The 20,548-nt window shown below is 36.8% G+C and overlaps 1 protein-coding gene across 4 annotated transcripts in view; it reads left to right on the forward strand.

Moving 5' to 3' along the window:
- The window catches only part of CCDC91 (coiled-coil domain containing 91), a 366,658-nt gene extending 347,088 nt beyond the window's left edge, over positions 1 to 19,570 (forward strand). For all 4 annotated transcript variants that reach the window (XM_043439827.1, XM_043439829.1, XM_043439828.1 and 1 more), the window contains exon 13: positions 18,453 to 19,570. In XM_043439827.1, coding sequence (XP_043295762.1) covers positions 18,453 to 18,563 — 111 coding nt within the window. In that variant the 3' untranslated portion in view covers positions 18,564 to 19,570. The remainder of the gene's footprint in view (positions 1 to 18,452) is intronic.
- The last annotated feature ends 978 nt before the right edge of the window (positions 19,571 to 20,548 follow it).

Raw genomic sequence — 20,548 nt, forward strand, 5'->3', positions numbered from 1 at the left:
GGTCAGGCAACTAAGATCCCACAAGTTGTGAGGTGTGGCCAAAAAAAAAGAAGTAGGTTTGTGGACAGTCCTTTGTCTGCCTTTGTAAGTTGAAACATAAAAGACAAAATGTATCAGTCATTTGAGAATTTTAAGATAGCACAGGAAGACAAGAACACCCAGAAGTCATGTAATTCTTTCTTTTCTTGAAAATAAGATGAAATTTAAATTGCCAAAAAATCAAAACAAAAAAGGATATAGAAAGTAATTTTAAAATATTGTTCCTTAGATTAGCACAAAAGAATTGCTAAAATATTAACTTAAATTGATGAAAATATGAGTTTATGTTTGTTGTGCTTGACCAATTTGTTACTTAACAATATTTGTTCAGGATTTTTGTGTTGTTTAATTTACAAAAGATCAGTGAGCTTTGCAATGCTTTTGCACTAACCATGATTTGAAAATATGTAGAAAAAGGTTGTTCATGGCTTGGGAACATGTAATAAATTGTATTTAACACTTTATGTGGAAATGTCATATTAAAATTGGTTAGTCTGTCTTGCCAGAATCAATCCATTTTTTTATTTGAGATAAACTCTTACCATTGAACTCTGGAAAGTAGGATATGGAACTTAATAGGTAAATACAACCTTATGGGTCAGAGCCCTAAGGTAGAATTTCTATGCAATTACTACTTTACTATACAATTTTCCACATGGTGCTAGTGGTAAAGAACCCACCTGCCAACGCAGGAGACATAAGAGTCCCAGGTTTGATCCATGGGTCAGGAAGATCCCCTGGAAAAGGCATGATAACCCATTCTAGTATTCTTGCCTGGAAAATTCCAGGGACAGAAGAGTCTGGCAGGTTACAGTCCATAGGGTTGCAAAAAGCTGGACACAACTGAAGCAACTTAGGGTACATAACACTTACAGTTTTAATTACCTTTACTTTTGTTGTAAGATTTTCCTAAATCTGTGACTTTTTTCAGATGTTTTGGAAATTGTCTGAATTAGAAGTAAAGCAGTTGTTACCAGAATTATTTTCTTTTCAAATTTATTAAGCTTTACACATGGAACCTTCTACTAGAAAGTCTAGTGCCTGTTATCAGGGAAACAAAGGTAAAACATTCACTCACTCCCCCAGTGCATCCTTTTCTGGCCTAGTGGTCTTGCTTTAACTTACAAGACTGAATAATGTGCCTGCACATTAAAGTCTGGAATACATATTGGTTTATGCTGCCCAGATGATTTAGTGAAGAACAAAAATGAGTGTTCCCATTCCCACATGGATTCTGTGGTAGTTTGGGATAAAAAGGCAGAACTGCCCAAGTATGTAGAGCTATAGATGACTCAAAAAAAGAGAATTTACTTACCCTAAGACATCTTAAAAACAAAAGCAAAACAAATCAAAACTCACAGTTCTTTAGTTGTGGCCAATAGGATTTAAGACTCTTTTATACCCGTTTTTCACTTACTCTAAAAGAGCATCTGTAATTCATCTTGTGCTTGCTGGCAAGTTACACAACTTCTTTATATGTTGATAGATTTTTACTAAATAGATTAGATTTGAAATATACTTTAAAGTTGAAAAGTTTATCAAAGAGGAAAGGAGATGTGAACTCTGGATTGAGTATTCAATAGACATGAAAGTTCTTTGAATGTTCTGATAAAGATCAGGCCTACATTTCAGAAGTTCAGGTCAAGGCACCTGGCATTGCCTTAGATCAAATCACTCTTCTGATCATATTGAATCTTTTAGAGTCAGAGTCATTCTAAACATATATTTCTATATCACTATTATCCTGAAGTTGGTTCAGAATCTCTTTCAACATGATTTATAATAATGACGTAAAGCTGAAGCTGCAATACTTTGGCCACCTGATGTAAAGAGCTGACTCATTGGAAAAGACCCTGATGCTGGGAAAGATTGAGGGCATGAGGAGAAGGGAGTGACAGAGGATGAGCTGGTTGGATGGCATCATCGACTCAATGGACATGAGTTTGAGCAAGCTCCAAGAGATGGTGAAGGACAGGGAAGCCTGGTGTGCTGCAGTCCGTTGGGTCGCAAAGAGTCAGATACGACTTAGCAACTGAACAACAATAGTTGTATTCCCAGAGAGGGAGTTTTCTATGTCAACTTCAGCTTTACATACAGTATATATTTCTTGCAGTTCAATTTACTTATCTGAAAATATAAAGAAAAGATTATTACTTATCTAAAATATGTAGATGATTTTAAAAGAGAAACTCATTATGATTATAACATCAGTAATAAGACATTTACTATTGAGACTCCATTAATGCTATGATAATATTACAGGTAAGTCTAAATTTTTCTTAAGCTGAAATGCAGAAATTGAGGATATAGGATATTGGTGGTATTTAAAGCAAAAATGTTTAGATGTCACAATAAAAATAATTATCGCTAAAGAGTAACAATCATATTCAAGTCTATCAGCCCCTAATGGGATAATTTCATGAAACGAACTATGAGTATGTGTGCACATTAAGTTTTAAAACTGATACAAGAGACAGGATATTTATATCGTTCCCCCAGAATGATTGTCAGCACCTTTCTGGTCCTAGTGCTGGTACTCAAGTTCATTGTCAAAATGTAGTGAGGCCATAGTAGAGTTTCTTAAGTAAAGATAAACTCAAGCTAATACTTATAAATATATTTTGAAGAAGTGTATTTTTTAAGTGTAAGACAACATATTATTGTCCTTCAGTCACTAAGTTGTGTCTGACTCTTTGCAACACCATTAACTATAGCACACCAGGTTTCCCTGTCCTTCTGTATCTCCTGTAGTTTGCTCAGACTCATGTTAATTGTGTTGGTGATGCCATCCAATTATCTCATCCTCTTTTACACTCTTCTTCTCCTGCCCTCAATCTTACCCAGCATCAGGGTCTTTCCCAATGAATCAGCTCTTCACACCAAGTGGCCAAAATATCACAGCTTCAGCTTCAGCATCAAACTTTCCAATATTCAGGGTTGATTTCCTTTGTTATTGACTGATTTGATCTCCTTGCAGTCCAAGGGACTCAAGAGTGGTGCTGTGATTCCCAGTGCCAGTTTGAAAGCATCAGTTCTTTAGTGATCACCCTTCTTTATGATGCACCTCTCACATCCATATGTGACTACTAGAAAAACCATAGCTTTGACTATATGGACCTTTGTCAGCAAAGTGATACTAGGTTTGTGGAACTGGTCTGTTAGCAATTCAACATGTCAGTTTTCCAAAATTGTAAAATGTAAATGTTAGACTAAGCAGCCTCAAAGTCTCTTAACATTAAAATTCCAAGATTATGGGGGACTAAGGAGAAACTGAATCAGTGCAACCTTCTCTCTATATACACATTTTGTTTTGAATCTAGGGGAGTTCTCAAGAAAAATTGATTTGGGGGGCATTTTCCAAAGTATGCTTTATACACACACATGATTCCAAGGTCTAAAAGTTTGAGAAACATTACTTATGCCCTAGCCATTTTGGCAGCTCACAATGCTTCTTATTAGCACTAAGGCTCTGAGAATTTTTATATAAAAGGAACCCTTTTTTATCTTTCATTTCCCCAGTTCCCTCCAGTTCATCATATCTTAGAAATGCCAGCACCTTTCTAAGAATCAGCTTTTATTTCTCTTTTCCTTTCATCCACACACTTCCTATCCATCAGTAACTCCAGTCGGTCTTATTTAAAAATAGGACCAACTCTTAAGCCTCTACTACCAATAGTCTGATTAACTTTACGTTTTTTCCCAGGCCAAAAATTCTGATTGGATTTTCTTCTTCCACTCTTGCCCCCTCTACAATCTCTTGTTCCCAGTAACGAGTTGTGATTTTGTTGTTGTTGTCATTGTTTGACAATGCCACATGGCTTATGGGATCTCAATTCTCTGATGTGGGATTGAACCAGGGCCAGAGCAGTGAAAGCTCAGAACCAGGGAACTCCCTACAAGTGTGACATTCTTCAAACATAGAGTATGGCCACACTTTCGCTCAAAGCTCTCCAGATTTTCCCCATGCCCTGTAACACACACCCTCCTACTCTAATCACTGTCTACTTCTCTGATGCTCTCCTATCCTACCAGTCCCCCCTTGCTCATTTTGTGCCTATCTTATACTTACTGCCACTCCTCACTGAAACCAAGTCTGAACACACATTTTGGACTTTTCTCTTGTGTTTTCATCTGCTTTTGACTTACTTTCCTGATGTTTTTGCATGGTTCCTTTCCTCCCTCACTTCTCTTTTGTTAACATCTTTTTAAATTTATTTATTTATTTGGCTGAGCCAAGCCTTAAGTGTGGCACAAGGGATCATTTCATTGTGACAGGCGAACTCTTTATTGCAGCATGTGGGATCTATTTCCCTGATCAAGGATTGAACCCGTGACCCCTGCATTGGGAGCATAGAGTCTTAGCCACTGGACCACCACTTCTTTTAAGTCTCTTAATTACCACCTTTTCCAAGTGGTATTCTCTAACCATCCCTCCAGAAAGATCTCCTCTCTGCCTCTGTCAAATCCTCTGCTCTACTTTGTTATGTTTTATAGTGTTGATCTTCACCTGAAGAATATTAATTTGTTGTCTACTCAAGCTAAAATATGAAGTGTACAGTAGCAGAGAATAGTCTTCTTTAGACCACTCTATTTCTCTAGTGCCTGAAGCAGTGCTTGGCACATAGTAGGTACAGAATAAATATTGAATAAATGAGTGAATGAAAGACTATATGACTACTCCTAAGCTCCACTAAACTCAAGTGTCACTTCCTTCCTCGGTGTCACTAAACAGTCTGTCTTTGTTTCTGCTCATCTGCTTTCCTAGATTTTTTTCCCCACATCTTGTTTCTCTTTAAGAAAACAGTCTTGATATTCTCTTTCAGTCTCTTCAAATCCTCCTCAACCTCTATGAAGGTGTCTCTGCTACACTCTCCCGCAATGATCTCTCCCCAATTCTGACCTTCCGTTGGACTAATCTTTACCTAATTGTCATTACCTAGTTGTTCTTTAATGGTTGTGTGTGTCTCTTCAAAAACATTATAAACTTCTTAAGGACAAGGCCACTATCTGTATACTTTTGGGAAGTATACATATACATATACATATACATACATATATATATATATATATATATATATATAAAACGCACAAATAGTAGCAGTCTTAACTTTTTTATTGATTAGCTGATTGACCAAGTAATTAATGGATTAGCTCCATGTCAAGCATGTATATAAATGAAACAACAGCTTGAAGGCATGTGTGTATGATGTGTGTGTGTGTGTGGTGGGTGTAAATAAAGTCAGAAAAAGAGAGGCATTCATATCCAACTAACATTGTTAAAAGGGCAGCATTCAAAAACTGAAGAACTGTTTCATTTATCAGAAGGTAAACAGTCCTTCTTACCTGATATGATGTAACCAACTGGAAAACCTGCCTGAGTACAGTTCCAGATCATCATACTTGACCTTTCTTCAATGCCCATGAAAGAAAGAACTTATTAGTGACTGTGCAAACAGAATCCATTAAACATATTACTAAACTTAAAACATATGTTTATGAGTAATTTTCTATCAGTAGATTTGCTGGATATTGCTTTTTAAAAGCATAAGTTTAAAATATGCAGAAGGGAAGTTTGGAAAAGTAACTGATAAAAGTAGACCTATTTTCACATCTTCTGGTATATCTTGTTGTTGGTGAAAGCCCAGAAAATACTGAAATCACAATTAATACTCTGTATTTTAAATTCCATATATATTAATTATATACATTCATATATTTTATATACATATATATTCAAAAACAAGTGTCAGATTTTCTGGGATGTAAACAGTGTTCTTAACAGTCCCATTAAAATAAGCTATGTTTGTTTTTAACTAAATCTGAATTTTGCTTTTTTGACCAGAATAAGTTGACTATGCATCCTATTATGTTTTGGTGATAGGAAATAAAAGCTAAAGTCTAGAGCTGTGTTGTTTTCTTTTTCTTTTGCTGTAGCATGAAATACTAATGAAAAGTAAATCTAATATAGGGAGTTATTGAAAAACCATGTCTTCTTACCCTCTAACCTTAATATTAACTTTTTACAAGCCATATGTATGCTTCTAAATGGTTTTCAGCAGTATGCTAGCAAACTGAAGAGATGACAAAGGAGGGAAAAAAAGATTTTTAAAGTCTTGGTGTCCATTTCAGACATCTCAGAATTTCCAGGGTTGTTTTTTCAGGTTTCTGAAAGAGCTGAACAATAGCTGAAGCAGCAGTAAGTAGAAGAGAAAACAGTACAGTTAAAGCTACAATATATAAAAAGATTGTAAACCCAGAGCCAAATATGTTTGCCACCATACTCTGGACATAATATTGTCAGTATGAATTCACAGAATACAGATTTTTGATTCACTTTGAGATGAAAGCCACAAAAACAGAACTAAGCCTCACTCTTCAAGGGGGCAAAAAGAATTCAATATTTTGCCACAATTCTCCTTGTTTCAATAAAGGATAATAAGGTCATGCCTTATTCCAATAAAATAGAAACTGTTGAAATTCAAGAATTTTCAGTTTGATGTACTTGTTTTAGAAAAAGGAATTGTCCCTGAACTGTAAGAGAAAGGCCTCAAGTGTCCCCCTCATGGACATGGTCTTAAGTACCAAATGCAGAAAACACTGCCAAATTGGAAGCTTAGATTTGAGATGGCCCAATTCATCTTCTTCCTCAGAGTATCTTTGTTACCTTGTTTGCTCCTTAAAGTGCTGAACTCCTATTAATTGAATGGATTCTTGCCTTCAAACAGTTCTGGGGAGACTCAGGAAAGATGTGAAGTTTAGCAACCTAAACCCAAAGTCAGTACATCTGTCATCTTACGGTGACTACTTCCAGGGTGACTTTTAACACAGGCAAGAGAAAGGAGTGCTTGGAAAGTTTAAATAGAAGTCTCTCAAACTTTTTTGTCCTTGTGCATATCCCTGCTTTTTACAAAATTACAGGATATTCATTCTGATGCATAATCTAGAGGATTGTTATTTAGAGGATTATTACAGTCGTAGGTTGATTGCTAGTTTGTGCAATTATGAGTTTGTGCTATATGGTCTCAAAAGGAAAAATTATTCTCAGATATTAAATCAGTTTGGCTTTTAATAGAACTCCTGATGTTTTGGGGACATGGGGGGCTTATAAAAGATTTTGAATTTTTTTTTCCCAATTTATTTATTTATTTTTATTAGTTGGAGGCTAATTACTTCACAACATTTCAGTGGGTTTTGTCATACATTGATATGAATCAGCCATATTAAATCTAACATATATATGTAATGAACCATAGTAATAAAAGAAAAGCCAACTCCAAAATAAATCTACATATTTCATTCTGACTCTCCCTTCTGAATACAAGTGTCATCAGTTTTGGTTGCATAAGTTTCTTGTCTTGAAATGTTGGCAACTCCATGAAGCCAAGGAGATCAAGAAGCAAAGAGCTCCCCACCTCCAGCAGCAGGAACATTCACAGCTGCCTCTGCTAAACTGTCTCTGATTATGACCCGGAGAAGATAATGGGATTCCCATTCATCTAGAGAGGACAAACCACCTCCACAAATTGTTTTAAGCCAAACCGTTTCAAAGAAAAGTATCGGGAGAACACAGAAGGATTCCAGTCATGAATGAAGATCCTGTAATCAGCCTGTGTAGACCCCCTCTAAGAATCTTAATATCTGATTTGGCATATAAAACAAATGGAAATACTAAAATGAGTGAATTAGAAGTCACCAGTGGATCATCAAAAAAGCAGGAGAGTTCCAGAAGAACATCTACTTCTGCTTTACTGACTACACCAAAGCCTTTGACTGTGTGGATCACAATAAACTGGAAAGTTCTGAAAGAGATGGGAATACCAGACCACCTGACCTGCCTCTTGAGAAACCTGTATGCAGGTCAGGAAGCAACAGTTAGAACTGAACATGGAACAACAGACTGGTTCCAAATAGGAAAAGGAATACATCAGGGCTGTATATTGTCACCCTGCTTATTTAACTTATATGCAGAGTACATCATGAGAAATACTGGACTGGAATCAAGATTGCTGGGAGAAATATCAATAAACTCAGATATGCAGATGGCACCAGCCTTATGGCAGAAAGTGAAGAAGAACTAAAGTGCCTCTTGATAAAAGTGAAAGAGGAGAGTCAAAAAGTTAGCATAAAACTCAACATTCAGGAAACTAAGATCATGGCATCTGTTCCCATTACTTCATGGCAAATAGTTGGGGAAACAGTGATAGACTTTATATTTTTGGGCTCCAAAATCACTGCAAATGGTGACTGCAGTCATGAAATTAAAAGATGCTTACTCCTTAGAAGAAAAGCTATGACCAATCTGGACAGCATATTAAAAAGCAGACATTACTTTGCCTACAAAGGTCCGTCTAATCAAAGCTATGGTTTTTCCAGTAGTCATGTTTGGTTGTGAGAGTTGGACTGTAAAGAAAGCTGAGCGCCAAAGAATTGATGCTTTTGAACTGAGGTGTTGGAGAAGACTCTTGAGAGTCCCTTAGACAGCAAGGAGATCCAACCAGTCCATCCTAAAGGAAATCAGTCCTGATTATGTATTGGCAGTACTGATGCTGAAGCTGAAACTCCAATACTTTGGCCACCTAATGCGAAGAGCTGACTCATTGGAAAAGACCCTGATTCTGGGAAAGATTGAAGGTGGGAGGAGAAGGGGATAACGGAGGATGAGATGGTTGGATGGCATCACCAACTCAATGGACATGAGTTTGAGTAAGCTCCAGGAGTTGGTGATGGACAGGAAAGCCTGGTGTGCTGCAGTCAATGGGGTTGCAAAGAGTCGGACACAACTGAGCAACTGAACTGAACTGAACTGAGTGCTTCTCAGTGGTAAAGAATTTTTCTGTCAATGCAGGAGACAGAAGAGATGTGGGTTCAATCCCTGGGTCGGGAAGATCCCCTGGAGAAGGGCATGACAACCCACTCCAGTATTCTTGCCTGGAGAATCCCTTAGACAGAGGCACTTGGCAGGCTGTGGTCCATAGGATTGCAAGGAGTTGGACATGACTGAAGCAGCTTAGCAGATAGTGTCCAACAAAAGGTTAATTTCTTGAAAGAAGGGGAAACTGAGGAAAACAAGACAGCTCTGACAGTGATGTTACTGTTGTTAAGGTCAGGTCCGGGGATTCTGTTGGGTCTGGAGACCAAACCACCAGATCATCAATCAAGTCAACATTCTTGGCGGTCTACTCTGCCAAGAATCACTTTGGCAGTCATCACAAAGCCGAGATCTCACAGCTTTTGATAAGCAATCATTAGTACCAAGCTTGGCATATGGGAAAAAAAAAAAAAAGCCTCAGGAATGGATTGAACAAACCATGAGGATAAGGGCTAGGATGCAGACATCATCATCATGCAAGTATTCAGTAGATGGCAGTTTTTCAGGTGATGACAATGTTCAGAAATCAGAGCTTGAAAATCAGTCTCCGTTAACCTCCAGCAAGCAAGTGACTGGACAACCCTAAAGTACATCTTTTGCCAAGATGAAGTGGTGTTGGCCCCTTGTTCTGACAGTTGCTCTTCTCATTGGGAGTTTCTGGTACATTTGTCCTCCTGAAGCAGAAACTATCACTATTCAAGAGTTCCAGAACTAGATGAAACAACAGATAAATAATTACCAAGATCAAGATGAGAAGCTGTGAAAAAGGAACCTAACATTCCTAGAAAAACATCTTAATAGCTCCCAACCATGGTCTCACCCTTCTATCTTGCTGCTCACTGCTGACCAAGATGCTGAAGAAGCACTCAGGTGTCTGAACAAATCACCGATGCCTATTCATCCAGATTGATGGATCAGGCAAAGCAACTTAAGACAGTGATATTGTCAAACAAAAGGTAGATCAGGAACTGAGCAATGGATTCTGAAATGGCCAGAATACAGTTGTGGTCCACAACTTTGAGTCACTGCCTGCAGGGTCTACTTTGACCTTCTATAAGTATTGTGACCATGACAATGCAACTTTCAAAGATGTAGCCTTAGTCCTGATTGTCTTGTTGGAGAGGAGACACTTGGAACCAATCTAGTCCTAAAGAAAATCGAAGAAAAAGTAAGGGCTTTCCTCAAAGTCAAGTTCAGCAACTGTGACACACCCAACTCCTACAAACATATTTGTTGCTGTTCTGACGCTAAGTCATGTGCAACTCTATGCGACCATGGAGCATGGTACATCAGACTCTTCTGTCCACTGTCTCCTAGAGTTTGCTCAAATCCATGTCCATTGAGTCGGTGATGCTATCTAACCATCTAATACTCCACTGCTCCCTTCTCCTCCTGCCTTCAATCTTTCCCAGCATCAGGGTCTTTTCTAATTAATCGACTCTTCACATCAGGTGGCCACAGTATTAGAGGTTCAGCTTCAGCATCAGTCCTTCCAATGAATATTCAGAATTGATTTTCTTTAGGATGGACTGACTGGTTTGATTTCCTTACTGCTCTGGAGCAGTAGTTCTTACTTAGTCCTGCTGTGTAAAACCTGATGACAGAAAATCATCAAGTTCTGAGAATTTTTCAAATTTTCTAACTAGAAACAGGATTCAGAGCTTTTTTTTTTTTTTTTTTTTTGAAAGAACTGGTTTCTTTTTTAAAAATTATTTTTCACTGGAGGATATTTGCTTTAGAATATTGTGTTGGCTTCTGCCTTGCAATAATGTGCATCAGCCACAAGTACGTATATGTCCCCTCCCTCCTGAACCTCTCCCCACCCTTCACCCTATCCCACCTGTCTAAGATTTCTTTTTAAAGGAGGTTAAGTTCTTAGGTAACTATGGAACATCTAAATCATATATTCAGCCTAATTATCTGTTATTTGAGAGAACTGTTTCCCTGTTTTCTCTGATATCTGTGTTAATGATATCTGAGAACTAAATTCTATGCAGTCACATAGAGGATCTACTTAGATTCCAGGTTGAATCATTATTGCTATGGTATGATGAGTGGGAGGGATCAGGCTCCTTCCAATGAATCCTCCCAAGTTTTTAGCTTAGTTTTTTTTTCAAACTTTAAACTTTTTTTGTATTGAGCTTTAAATGATTAACAATGTTGTGGTTTCAGGTAAGCAGGAAGGGACTCAGCCATGTATATGCATGTATCCATTCTCCCCCAAATCCCCCTCCCATCCAGGCTGGCACACAGCATTGAGTAGAGTTCCACGTGCTATACAGTTGGTCCTTGTTGATTATCCATTTTGAATATAGCAGTGTGTACATAGCCATCCCAAACTCCCTAGCTATCCTTTCCCCTGGCAACCATCAGTTCGTCTTCTAAGTCTGTGAGTCATTTGTATCATTTCCTTTTAGGTTTTGTTGAGTTATTAAGCTCCCTAAAAACAAATGTGGGTTTCCTCTTTTACATCATTTAGATGTAAATTACTTAGCTTCTGCTTATAGGAACAGAAATAATGAAAGGCCATCTGAGTGTGTGTTTGTTTTGTTTTTGTTTTTCTGGTTTTGGAGGGCAGGGAGAAGGAAACAAGGGAAAAGTTGTGGAATGGGAAGGAAAAGTTGGGGGGCGTCTTCAAGATGAAAAGTTAAAATAAGCCACTAAAGTAAGCTACTAAGTTAAAATAAGCCTGACAGTCCAGTGGTTAGGACTCCCAGCTTAGCTTCCACTGCCGAGAGCCGGGTTCCATCCTTGGTCAGGGAACTAAAATCCCACAAGCTGTCCTGCACAACCAGGAAAAAAATGGTCAGTGAGGCCTAAGATTAGTCAAACATAGTTATGTGAACTCATTCTTAGCGAAGTCTGTTAGCACTTCCTTCTCACATGTCCTTTCTTTTTTTCTTCCTTTAAGAAATTTTTAGTCCTCCCAAAGATTTTGAAGCATATACCTGATGAGCGTTAGTGTATTTGCTTATTTGGCTTTTAAGAATGGGTAAATTCAGGCAGTTTGTTTTGGTCGTATCCTGAAAGTTTTGTTAAGAAATATAGTTTCAGGAATTGGCAAACCATTTGTTAACCAGATCTCCTGGGCTGTTGAAGAAGGATTTAATTTTCTACATGTCCACTTGTTGCAGTCTGAATCCTTTAATGACACTCTTGAACAAAGTATAAAGATTTACTGTGCATGTGATAAATTCTACAGAGTACCTCCAGCCAAAAAGAAAGGAAAGTTTGCCATACATGAAGGATGTGAAAATACACTGCTGTGCATTATTGTGGAATTTCAGTTCTAGCGTTGCATCTCTAACAGCTTTCTCATCTGTCAACTGCTTTATTTTTCTTAGAATCTTAAAATTCTAGATCCAATTTAGTTTTTATTTTTTATTGTCTATAAACCTTTAAATGACAATATTGTCTTTAGAATACTAGAGCCTGTCAGTGCCCTCATCATTTACCTTTTGAGGATCCCATATCTAATGGTAGAGTATGGTCTCATTTCTTCCCACTAGGACTATCAGTATTCATAAATTTATACTCTTCATTGTAGTTTGTTCCTGAATATCAGAAGTCAGATATCGTGATTTATAGAGGATTCTAAAATAAGTTTCTGAAAAGGCTTATCTTATATATGTGTGTTATGTGAAGGAACTAATGTTTCTATTAAATGTTTCATTGACCAAAATCTTAAAGTAATTAATCTGCCTGCAATGCAGGAGATGCAGATTCAATCCCTGGGTCAGGAAGATACCCTGGAGAAGGGAATAGCAACCCACTCCAATATTCTTGCCTAGAGAATTCCATGGACAGAGGAGCCTGGTGGGCTATAGTCCATGGGGTCACAAAGAGTCGGACACAACTGAGTGAGTAACACTATATCAGGAAAAGTAATTGTAGCAGCTGATTTGTAAATGATTTTAAAAGCTATTTTAGTGATTTAAATAAATTTGCTTTCTTGTTTTGTACTCATAAAAAAAATAATGTTATATTGCCTATTAATGTAATTCAAGGCAATATACTTTAAAATTTTGCTTAGTTTTTGCACTTTATGGGAAAAAAAAAAAGAGTATCAGACTATCTGTAGTCTGATTTTTTTCCTTTTTAAATTCAATTTTATTGAAAGTGTTTACTGCGTCTTGAGAAACCTGTATGTAGGTCAGGAAGCAACAGTTAGAACTGGACATGGAACAACAGACTGGTTCCAAATAGGAAAAGGAGTATGTCAAGGCTGTATATTGTCACCCTGCTTATGTAACTTAGGTGCAGAGTACATCATGAGAAACGCTGGGCTGGAAGAAGCACAAGCTGGAATCAAGATTGCCGGGAGAAATATCATTAACCTCAGATATGCACATGACACCACCCTTATGGCAAAAAGTGAAGAAGAACTAAAGAGCCTGTTGATGAAAGTGAGAGAGTGAAAAAGTTGGCTTAAAGCTCAACATTCAAAAAACTAAGATCATGGCATCCGGTCCCACCACTTCATGGCAAATAGATGGAGAAACAGTGGAAACCGTGTCTGACTTTATTTTGGGGGGCTCAAAATCACTGCAGATGGTGATTGCAGCCATGAAATTTACAGACGCTTACTCCTTGGAAGGAAAGTTATGACCAACCTAGACAGCATATTAAAAAGCAGAGACATTACTTTGTGAACAAAGGTCCGTCTAGTCAAGGCTATGGTTTTTCCAGTAGTCATATATGGATGTGAGAGTTGGACTATAAAGAAGGCTGAGCACTGAAGAATTGCTGCTTTTGCACTGTGGTGTTGGAGAAGACCCTTGAGAGTCTCTTGGACTGCAGGAAGATCCATACAGTCCATCCTAAAGGAGATCTGTCCTTGTTCATTGGAAGGACTGTTGCTGAAGCTGAAACTCCAATACTTTGGCCACCTGATGCAAAGAGCTGACTCATTTGAAAAGACCCCGTTGCTGGGAAAGATTTAGATCAGGAGGAGAAGGGTATGACAGAGGATGAGATGGTTGGATGGCATCACCGACTCAATGAACATCGGTTTGGGTAGACCCTGGCAGTTGGTGATGGATAGGGAGGCCTGGCGTGCTGTGGTTCACAGGCTTGCAAAGAGTCGGACACAACTGAGCGACTAAACTGAACTAAACTAATTTATATCCTTCTAAATTATTAGATGGTATGGTTGGTAAAATGGTAGGTATATGTGATATGCTAAAATTTATTTACACAGTTGTAGTAATTAAAATAGCCTATTTCCATGGGCTTCCCCAGTGATAAAGAGAATGAAAGTGTTAGTCTCTCAGTTATGTCTGACTCTGTGAACCTATGGACTGTAGCCCACCAGGCTCCTCCGTCCATGAAATTTTCAAGGCAAGAATATGGAATGGGTTGCCATTCCTTTCTCCAGGGGATCTTCCTGACCCAGCAATTAAACTCAGGCCTCATGCATGGCAGGCAGATTCTTTACCATCTATGTGACCAAGAAGTCCACCAGTGGTAAAGAATCCGCTTGCAGTGCAGGAGATGTGGGAGACTTGTGTTCAATCCTTGGGTCAGGAAGATCCCCTGGAGAAGGGCATGGGGACACACTCCAGTATTCTTGCCTGGAGAATCCCATGGACAGAGAGAGGAGCCTTTTGAGCTACAACAGTTCATGGGATCACAAAGAGTCTCACCCTACTTAAGTGACAGAGGACTGATATTTACATAGGGATAGGGTGAACTCTCTGTGGAAGCTCAATAGGGAGCCTGAAGAAAGATTCAGGCATATATGGAAATCTGATTTACGATAGAAGTAGCATTGCAGATGACATGTTTTTCAGCTCAAGCAATTTCTGTAAGATATCGTAGCATACAGAGGTCTGTGTGATAGGTGTTCACAACAGCATTTTGCTAGTATAAAAGCAAAAGATTAGGAACAATCCAAATGTCTGTCAATAGTATAATTTTTAACTAAGTAATAAAATAATCCCTTATATATATTAAATTATAACTATAAAGTGGAAAATTATACAATGGTTTAGACAAAACAGGAAAAACCAGTCCTTTCATACGCTACATCTGGGACTAATAGGTGGCTCAGATGGTGAAGAATCCACCTGCAGTGCGGGAGACCTGGGTTCAGTCCCTGGTTTGGGAACATTCCCTGGAGAAGGAAAAGGCTATCCACTCCAGGATTCTGTTCTGGTTGCAAAGAGTCAGACACGACTGAGCAAGTTTCACTGTCACTTGCTCTGGAAAGCAATTTGGTAATAACTATCACAGTTTACAATATGCAGATCCTATCAAACAACCTGATTAAAAATGGGTGGAAGAACTGAATAGAGATTTTTTTCAAAGAGGAAGTGCAGACGGCAGACAAACACATGAAAAGATGATCAACATTGCTAATCCTCAGGGAAGTGCAAATCAAAGCCATGATGAGATATCACCTCACACCTGCCAGAATGACTATCATTGAAAAGAACAGAAATTACAAGTATTGGTGAGGATGTGGAGAACACTGAACTCTCATACGCTGTTGGTGGGAATGTAAACTTGTGCAGCCACTGTGGAAAACAATATGGAGATTTCGCAAAAAACTAAAAATGGAGTACGATATCACCCAGCAATTCCACTCCTGGGTATATAGTTAAAAACAGAAACACTAATTTGAAAAGATACATGTTCCCAAATGTTCATCCCAGCATTATTTATACTAGCCAAGGTATAGAAGCAACATCAGCGTCCATCAACAGATGAATAGTAAAGAAGATGTATATATAGACACACACAATGGAATATTGCTCAGCAATAAAAAAAGAATGCAACTTTTCCATCTGCAGCAGCATGGATGGACTTGGAGGGCATATTAAGTGAAATAAGTCAGAAAGAGAAATACTATATGGTATCACTTATATGTGAAATCTAAAAAATACAATAAACTTGTGAATAAAACAAAAAAGATGCAGATTCACATATATAAGAACACACTACTGGTTACCTCTGCGGAAAGGGAAGGGAAAAGAGACAATGTAAGGGTAGAAGAAAAAAACAGGGTTATTATGAGATTATATGAAATCGTCCATGTATGTCAGAAGCTTTCTATCTCCTTTATACTTTAATAAAACTTTATTACACAAAAAAATAAAAAATAAAAAAAACTGAAAATTACAAAGCATTACAGAATTTAAAGAATCTTCTATTCAATAAAAAATAAATATTTTTTAAAAAGGACTGGATATGAACGGCTGAACAGAAGTAACTGGCTAGGTGTCTAATCAGAACACTGGCCTTCCCCATGAAGAATGCTGCCGGCTACTCTGGACTCTGGAGCACTGAAAACAGCAACTGCGCTGACAGTAGACAAAAAATGAATTATAAGTACTTTGGCATCTAAGAGAGAAGTGTGTGCCTGATCACCATTGGCTGTGATATTTTTGGTCAATTACCTACAAGTATCAGAAGTATTACCTTTCCTCTATTAATGAGATTTTTTGTTAATTGTGTTTATTTTTCACACATTTACTGACTGCCTTGTATATTGCATCTCTTGGTTTTTTTTGTCTTGCTCCTCTCATAGCCTGTTCTTCACACAGTGCCCATGTGAACATGCTAACGTGTTCACCCACAATTACATTATATATTATAGCATATATCATCATAGTATTTTGCATCTAGAAATAAGCTATCCAAATCATATGATGTAGAAAATCCATGTATTAGAATCCCTCTAGAAACCCTTGAACATCTGAAGCAAATGCACCCTGGTTGAAATTTCTTTGTTGCTGCAAAAATAAGGTTAAATTGAAATAAACTTACATGTCTATCAATGGGAGAGTGGCTAAATAAATCATGGAATACAGTCAAGCAATTTCTTAAAAAATGAGATAGGAAAAATTTCCAGTAATGGCAGTGGAACAAAGTGATTATGTAAACCCTCCCATGGTTAACAATTACAGCATCTGGACCAAATATTTTTTAAAACCCATCTTTAAATGCCTGGAAACATCCAAAGTAGATAGAAACCACTAGGAATGTACTCGACCTGGGTGTTGGTATACCCTTCTGTGCTATTTGAATTTGGACCAAGTGTAAAATAATTTTTTAAAACTTCAAATAATTAGCTTTCAGTATGCTTTATGTGTATTAAAATGAAACTTTAAAAAATTTCAAATGTCTACTACATAGCTTTTAGATTGTTAGGCATGTTTTTACTTTTAGAATTAAAAGTGTACCTGTCATTTCCTAGTAGATTGCTTTGCTCTATTTGGGTTAAGTATTTATTGATTCATTCAGTCTTAGAAAATATTTATGGGATGCCTAACATGTGACCAGACCTTCTTCTAATGCTGAGGTACAATAGTCATCAAGACAGAGAAGCTCTCTGCTCACTTGGGGTTTACCTTGTAAAGAACTGTCTTACTTAATAAAGACTTGTAAGCAGAGGGTATATATTTACCTAAAGTTATCGAAGGAATGGGAAAAAAAAAACAACCATGAGGAAAAAGGATAAGCAAGAATCTGTTTCTGTATGTACATTAAAATCCCTAATATTAGAGGGAGTCTTAGTAGTTTTAAATCTTTTACGTGAGGATTTTGATAAATATACTGTATTCTTTTTTATTAATTCTTAGGATACATCAACATTTTAATCTTCCATTTTTTCAGTCATTTTAGAAATTAGTGGATTATGGATGTGTAATTTACTAGAGAATTTTTGTTTGGATTTGACCTTTATGTTGAGGAAGCTTATGGGAGGGATATGTCAACTTTTACATAAATATGACAGGTGTGTATTGTGAAATGGAATTTATTTGGCTTTCTTTTGCATTTATCCATTCTTCTATAACCTGTAACTAATATGTTGTTGTTGGTTATTTTTATACCATGAGCAATTTTTTAAGGCAGAAGAATTAGAAAGTTTTTTTGATGTAGTTAATAATCCTTAACATCATGAAAGTTTTTATATGACTTTTGTTACTAAACCTCTAGGATTTTGTTCACTGCCTTTGTTATTAACACACTAAAATTATCCTAATAAAAAAATCTCTGACTCAGCAGATAGACCAAGTCAAATTTAAGTTTCAACAGTATCAAATATTCCTTAAAATACTCCTTTTCCAGGAACTTTCTCTAATTTTAGGATATTGTGTGTGTCCTCACTTATCCTTTGTCCCAGGTAAACTTAGGCCTGTTGTAATTATACTGTTTTTCCCTACTATGTTATTCTTTTGTCTTTTGCATCTGTTATGTTTTTATGATATTTGTGGATGTCTTGTCTGTATATTCATTACGAAAATGGTATTTTAAATACTATTTTATATTTTCTGAAATCACTCTGATCAAATTTATGGTATTTTCCAGTAGCTGAATATCAACATCATTTATAAACTTGTAACAATTATCATTTCATCTTAGATGATAGACCAAAAATAGTGACTGCACTATCTCTGAGTTTAAAGCACTGTTTGATTTTCTAAATCAGCATCTGAAAAGTTTTGTCTAGTGGGCTTCAGTGGCATACTGTTCTTTATCCCTCAACTAAGTATATTCTTTTTTCTTTCTCTCTCTCTCTTTAAAAAAAAATCAACAGCTTGACCAAGTCATCCGCCAAAGAAGCCTGTCCAGTTTGGAACTGTTCCTTTCCTGTGCTCAGAAACAGTTAAGTGCTTTAATAGCTACAGAACCAGTTGACATTGAATAAAGAAAACGTGACAAGCTAACCCACACTGGCAATGGATAAATCATTAGACCTCTAAAATACATGCTCTGAATTATAAAGATGTTTTTGTTTTCTTTCCAAACCTTGGAATATTGGTTTCCACTTCAAGGATAAACTAAAGCAATATTTAGAAGAACAAGAGATATAATTTATTTTCTTTTATTTTCTCCTTTACGTTTAATGTTATTTTATTAGTAGCAATAGTAGCATCTACAGACAGTATGATGTGCCCTCAAAGCCATTGAAAATTACCAAAATTTAATTAAATAAACTTTATAGCTTCTGGTGGCCGGTTACATTGTATTTGGCAAAAATAGTAAATATCTTTACTTATCATTTCACAGTGACTCCGGATGAGATTCTAAAATGTCATCATACATTTATTTGATTTTGAGGCTATAAATAGCATGGTTTTCAACGTCACCTTTTTATCTGTGTAACTTAGCTATAAAGCATGGATATGCCAGAGAATCATTCTGATATTACCAACCTCTTCTATAGTGGGATCCATATATTGTCATTGGTAGCAATTAAAAACACTGAAGATTATTAAATTAATTCAACTTTGATCTTATGTACCACCTAAAGGAATATATATGTATAATGTACTTATCTCCTATTTCTTTTCTTCACAGTCACTATGAATCAATAAAATCTTTTTTCTTACAAATCACACCATGAACTTAATCTCTAGAAAGCAAATATAACTTAGGAGATTTATATTCCCTGTTATATATAAATATAATGGAATCAGGTCCAAATATGAGATGCGAAATCCTTTCCTAGTACTTCAGGATGTACTTAATTCATGAGCAGTGTGCTTCAGTGCAAAATCATGAGGTGTTTGTTTTCTCTTTTAACATCAAAACTAAAATATCATTTAAAATGTTTGCAAACATTTTTGTTTTGTTTCCTGAAATGCTCCTACTTTCATTGGCTTTGTGCTTTTCTGGGATTTCTCAGTGTAATAAAGAGAGCTTCAAATCTTATTTGGTTATTGTTATTTTTAATACTTTAAAGTTTTTTCTTTAAATTTTTTTTTCTAACTTCTGTATCTATGGATGATGATGTTTTTAAGTTATACCTCCCCACCAAGAATCTTTTAACAAGTGCTTATTTTACCAAGGGCTTCCCTGATGGCTCAGGTGGTAAAGAATCCACCTACAATGTGGGAGACCTGGGTTTGATCCCTGGGTTGGGAAGATCCCCTGGAGGAGAGCATGGCAGCCCACTCCAGTATTCTTGCCTGGAGAATCCCATGGACAGAGGAGCCTGGGGGGCTGCAGTCCATGGGAATGCAGAGTCAGACACGACTGAGCGACTTTTACTTCACTTCAAGGATCTTTAAATTGTTAATGACTACTTAGTTGTTTTATCTTACAAATTTAAATAAGAAATTAAAACAAGCAGGCCACTGATTTGAAATGCAGCATAGTTAAAAAGGGGAGAAAGGGCTTTTAATCCAGAAACAAGTTAATAAAACAATGTTATGGTCATGTTTAAAATCAGTTGACTCTGTCATCAAATTTAAAATGATAGGATATTTTACAAGTTACTCGGGTATGAGTTCAATGAAAATGAAGCACAGAAGGTCACTGAAACTAAGACCCAGAGATAGAGGAAGTATCAGGAGAATATAATCATCTCCACCTCTCTTTCTATCCCAACTAGCACAGAATGATTTTTTTGTTCTTCTATTTGGAGTTCTAGTTTTGCTCTTGATGTAGACTAATTATTGTCTGAAGTAATTTGGAACAAATTGATACTGAGCCGTCTATGAATATTTGCAGAACACCCACCATGCACAATAATAAATTCTTAGATTGCTACAATATTTTTATCCCATGGAGTTGTCCTTAAAGATAACTGAGAATAATCATCTGGACATAGAACTGTTTAATACATTTATCCTTCCAAACTGAATTAGCTAATAATCTGTTTCAGTGATATTCAATTACAGGTTTCCA

The sequence above is a fragment of the Cervus canadensis genome, chromosome 21 (genome assembly GCF_019320065.1).
Source record: "Cervus canadensis isolate Bull #8, Minnesota chromosome 21, ASM1932006v1, whole genome shotgun sequence".
NCBI classification, from domain to species: Eukaryota; Metazoa; Chordata; class Mammalia; order Artiodactyla; family Cervidae; genus Cervus; species Cervus canadensis.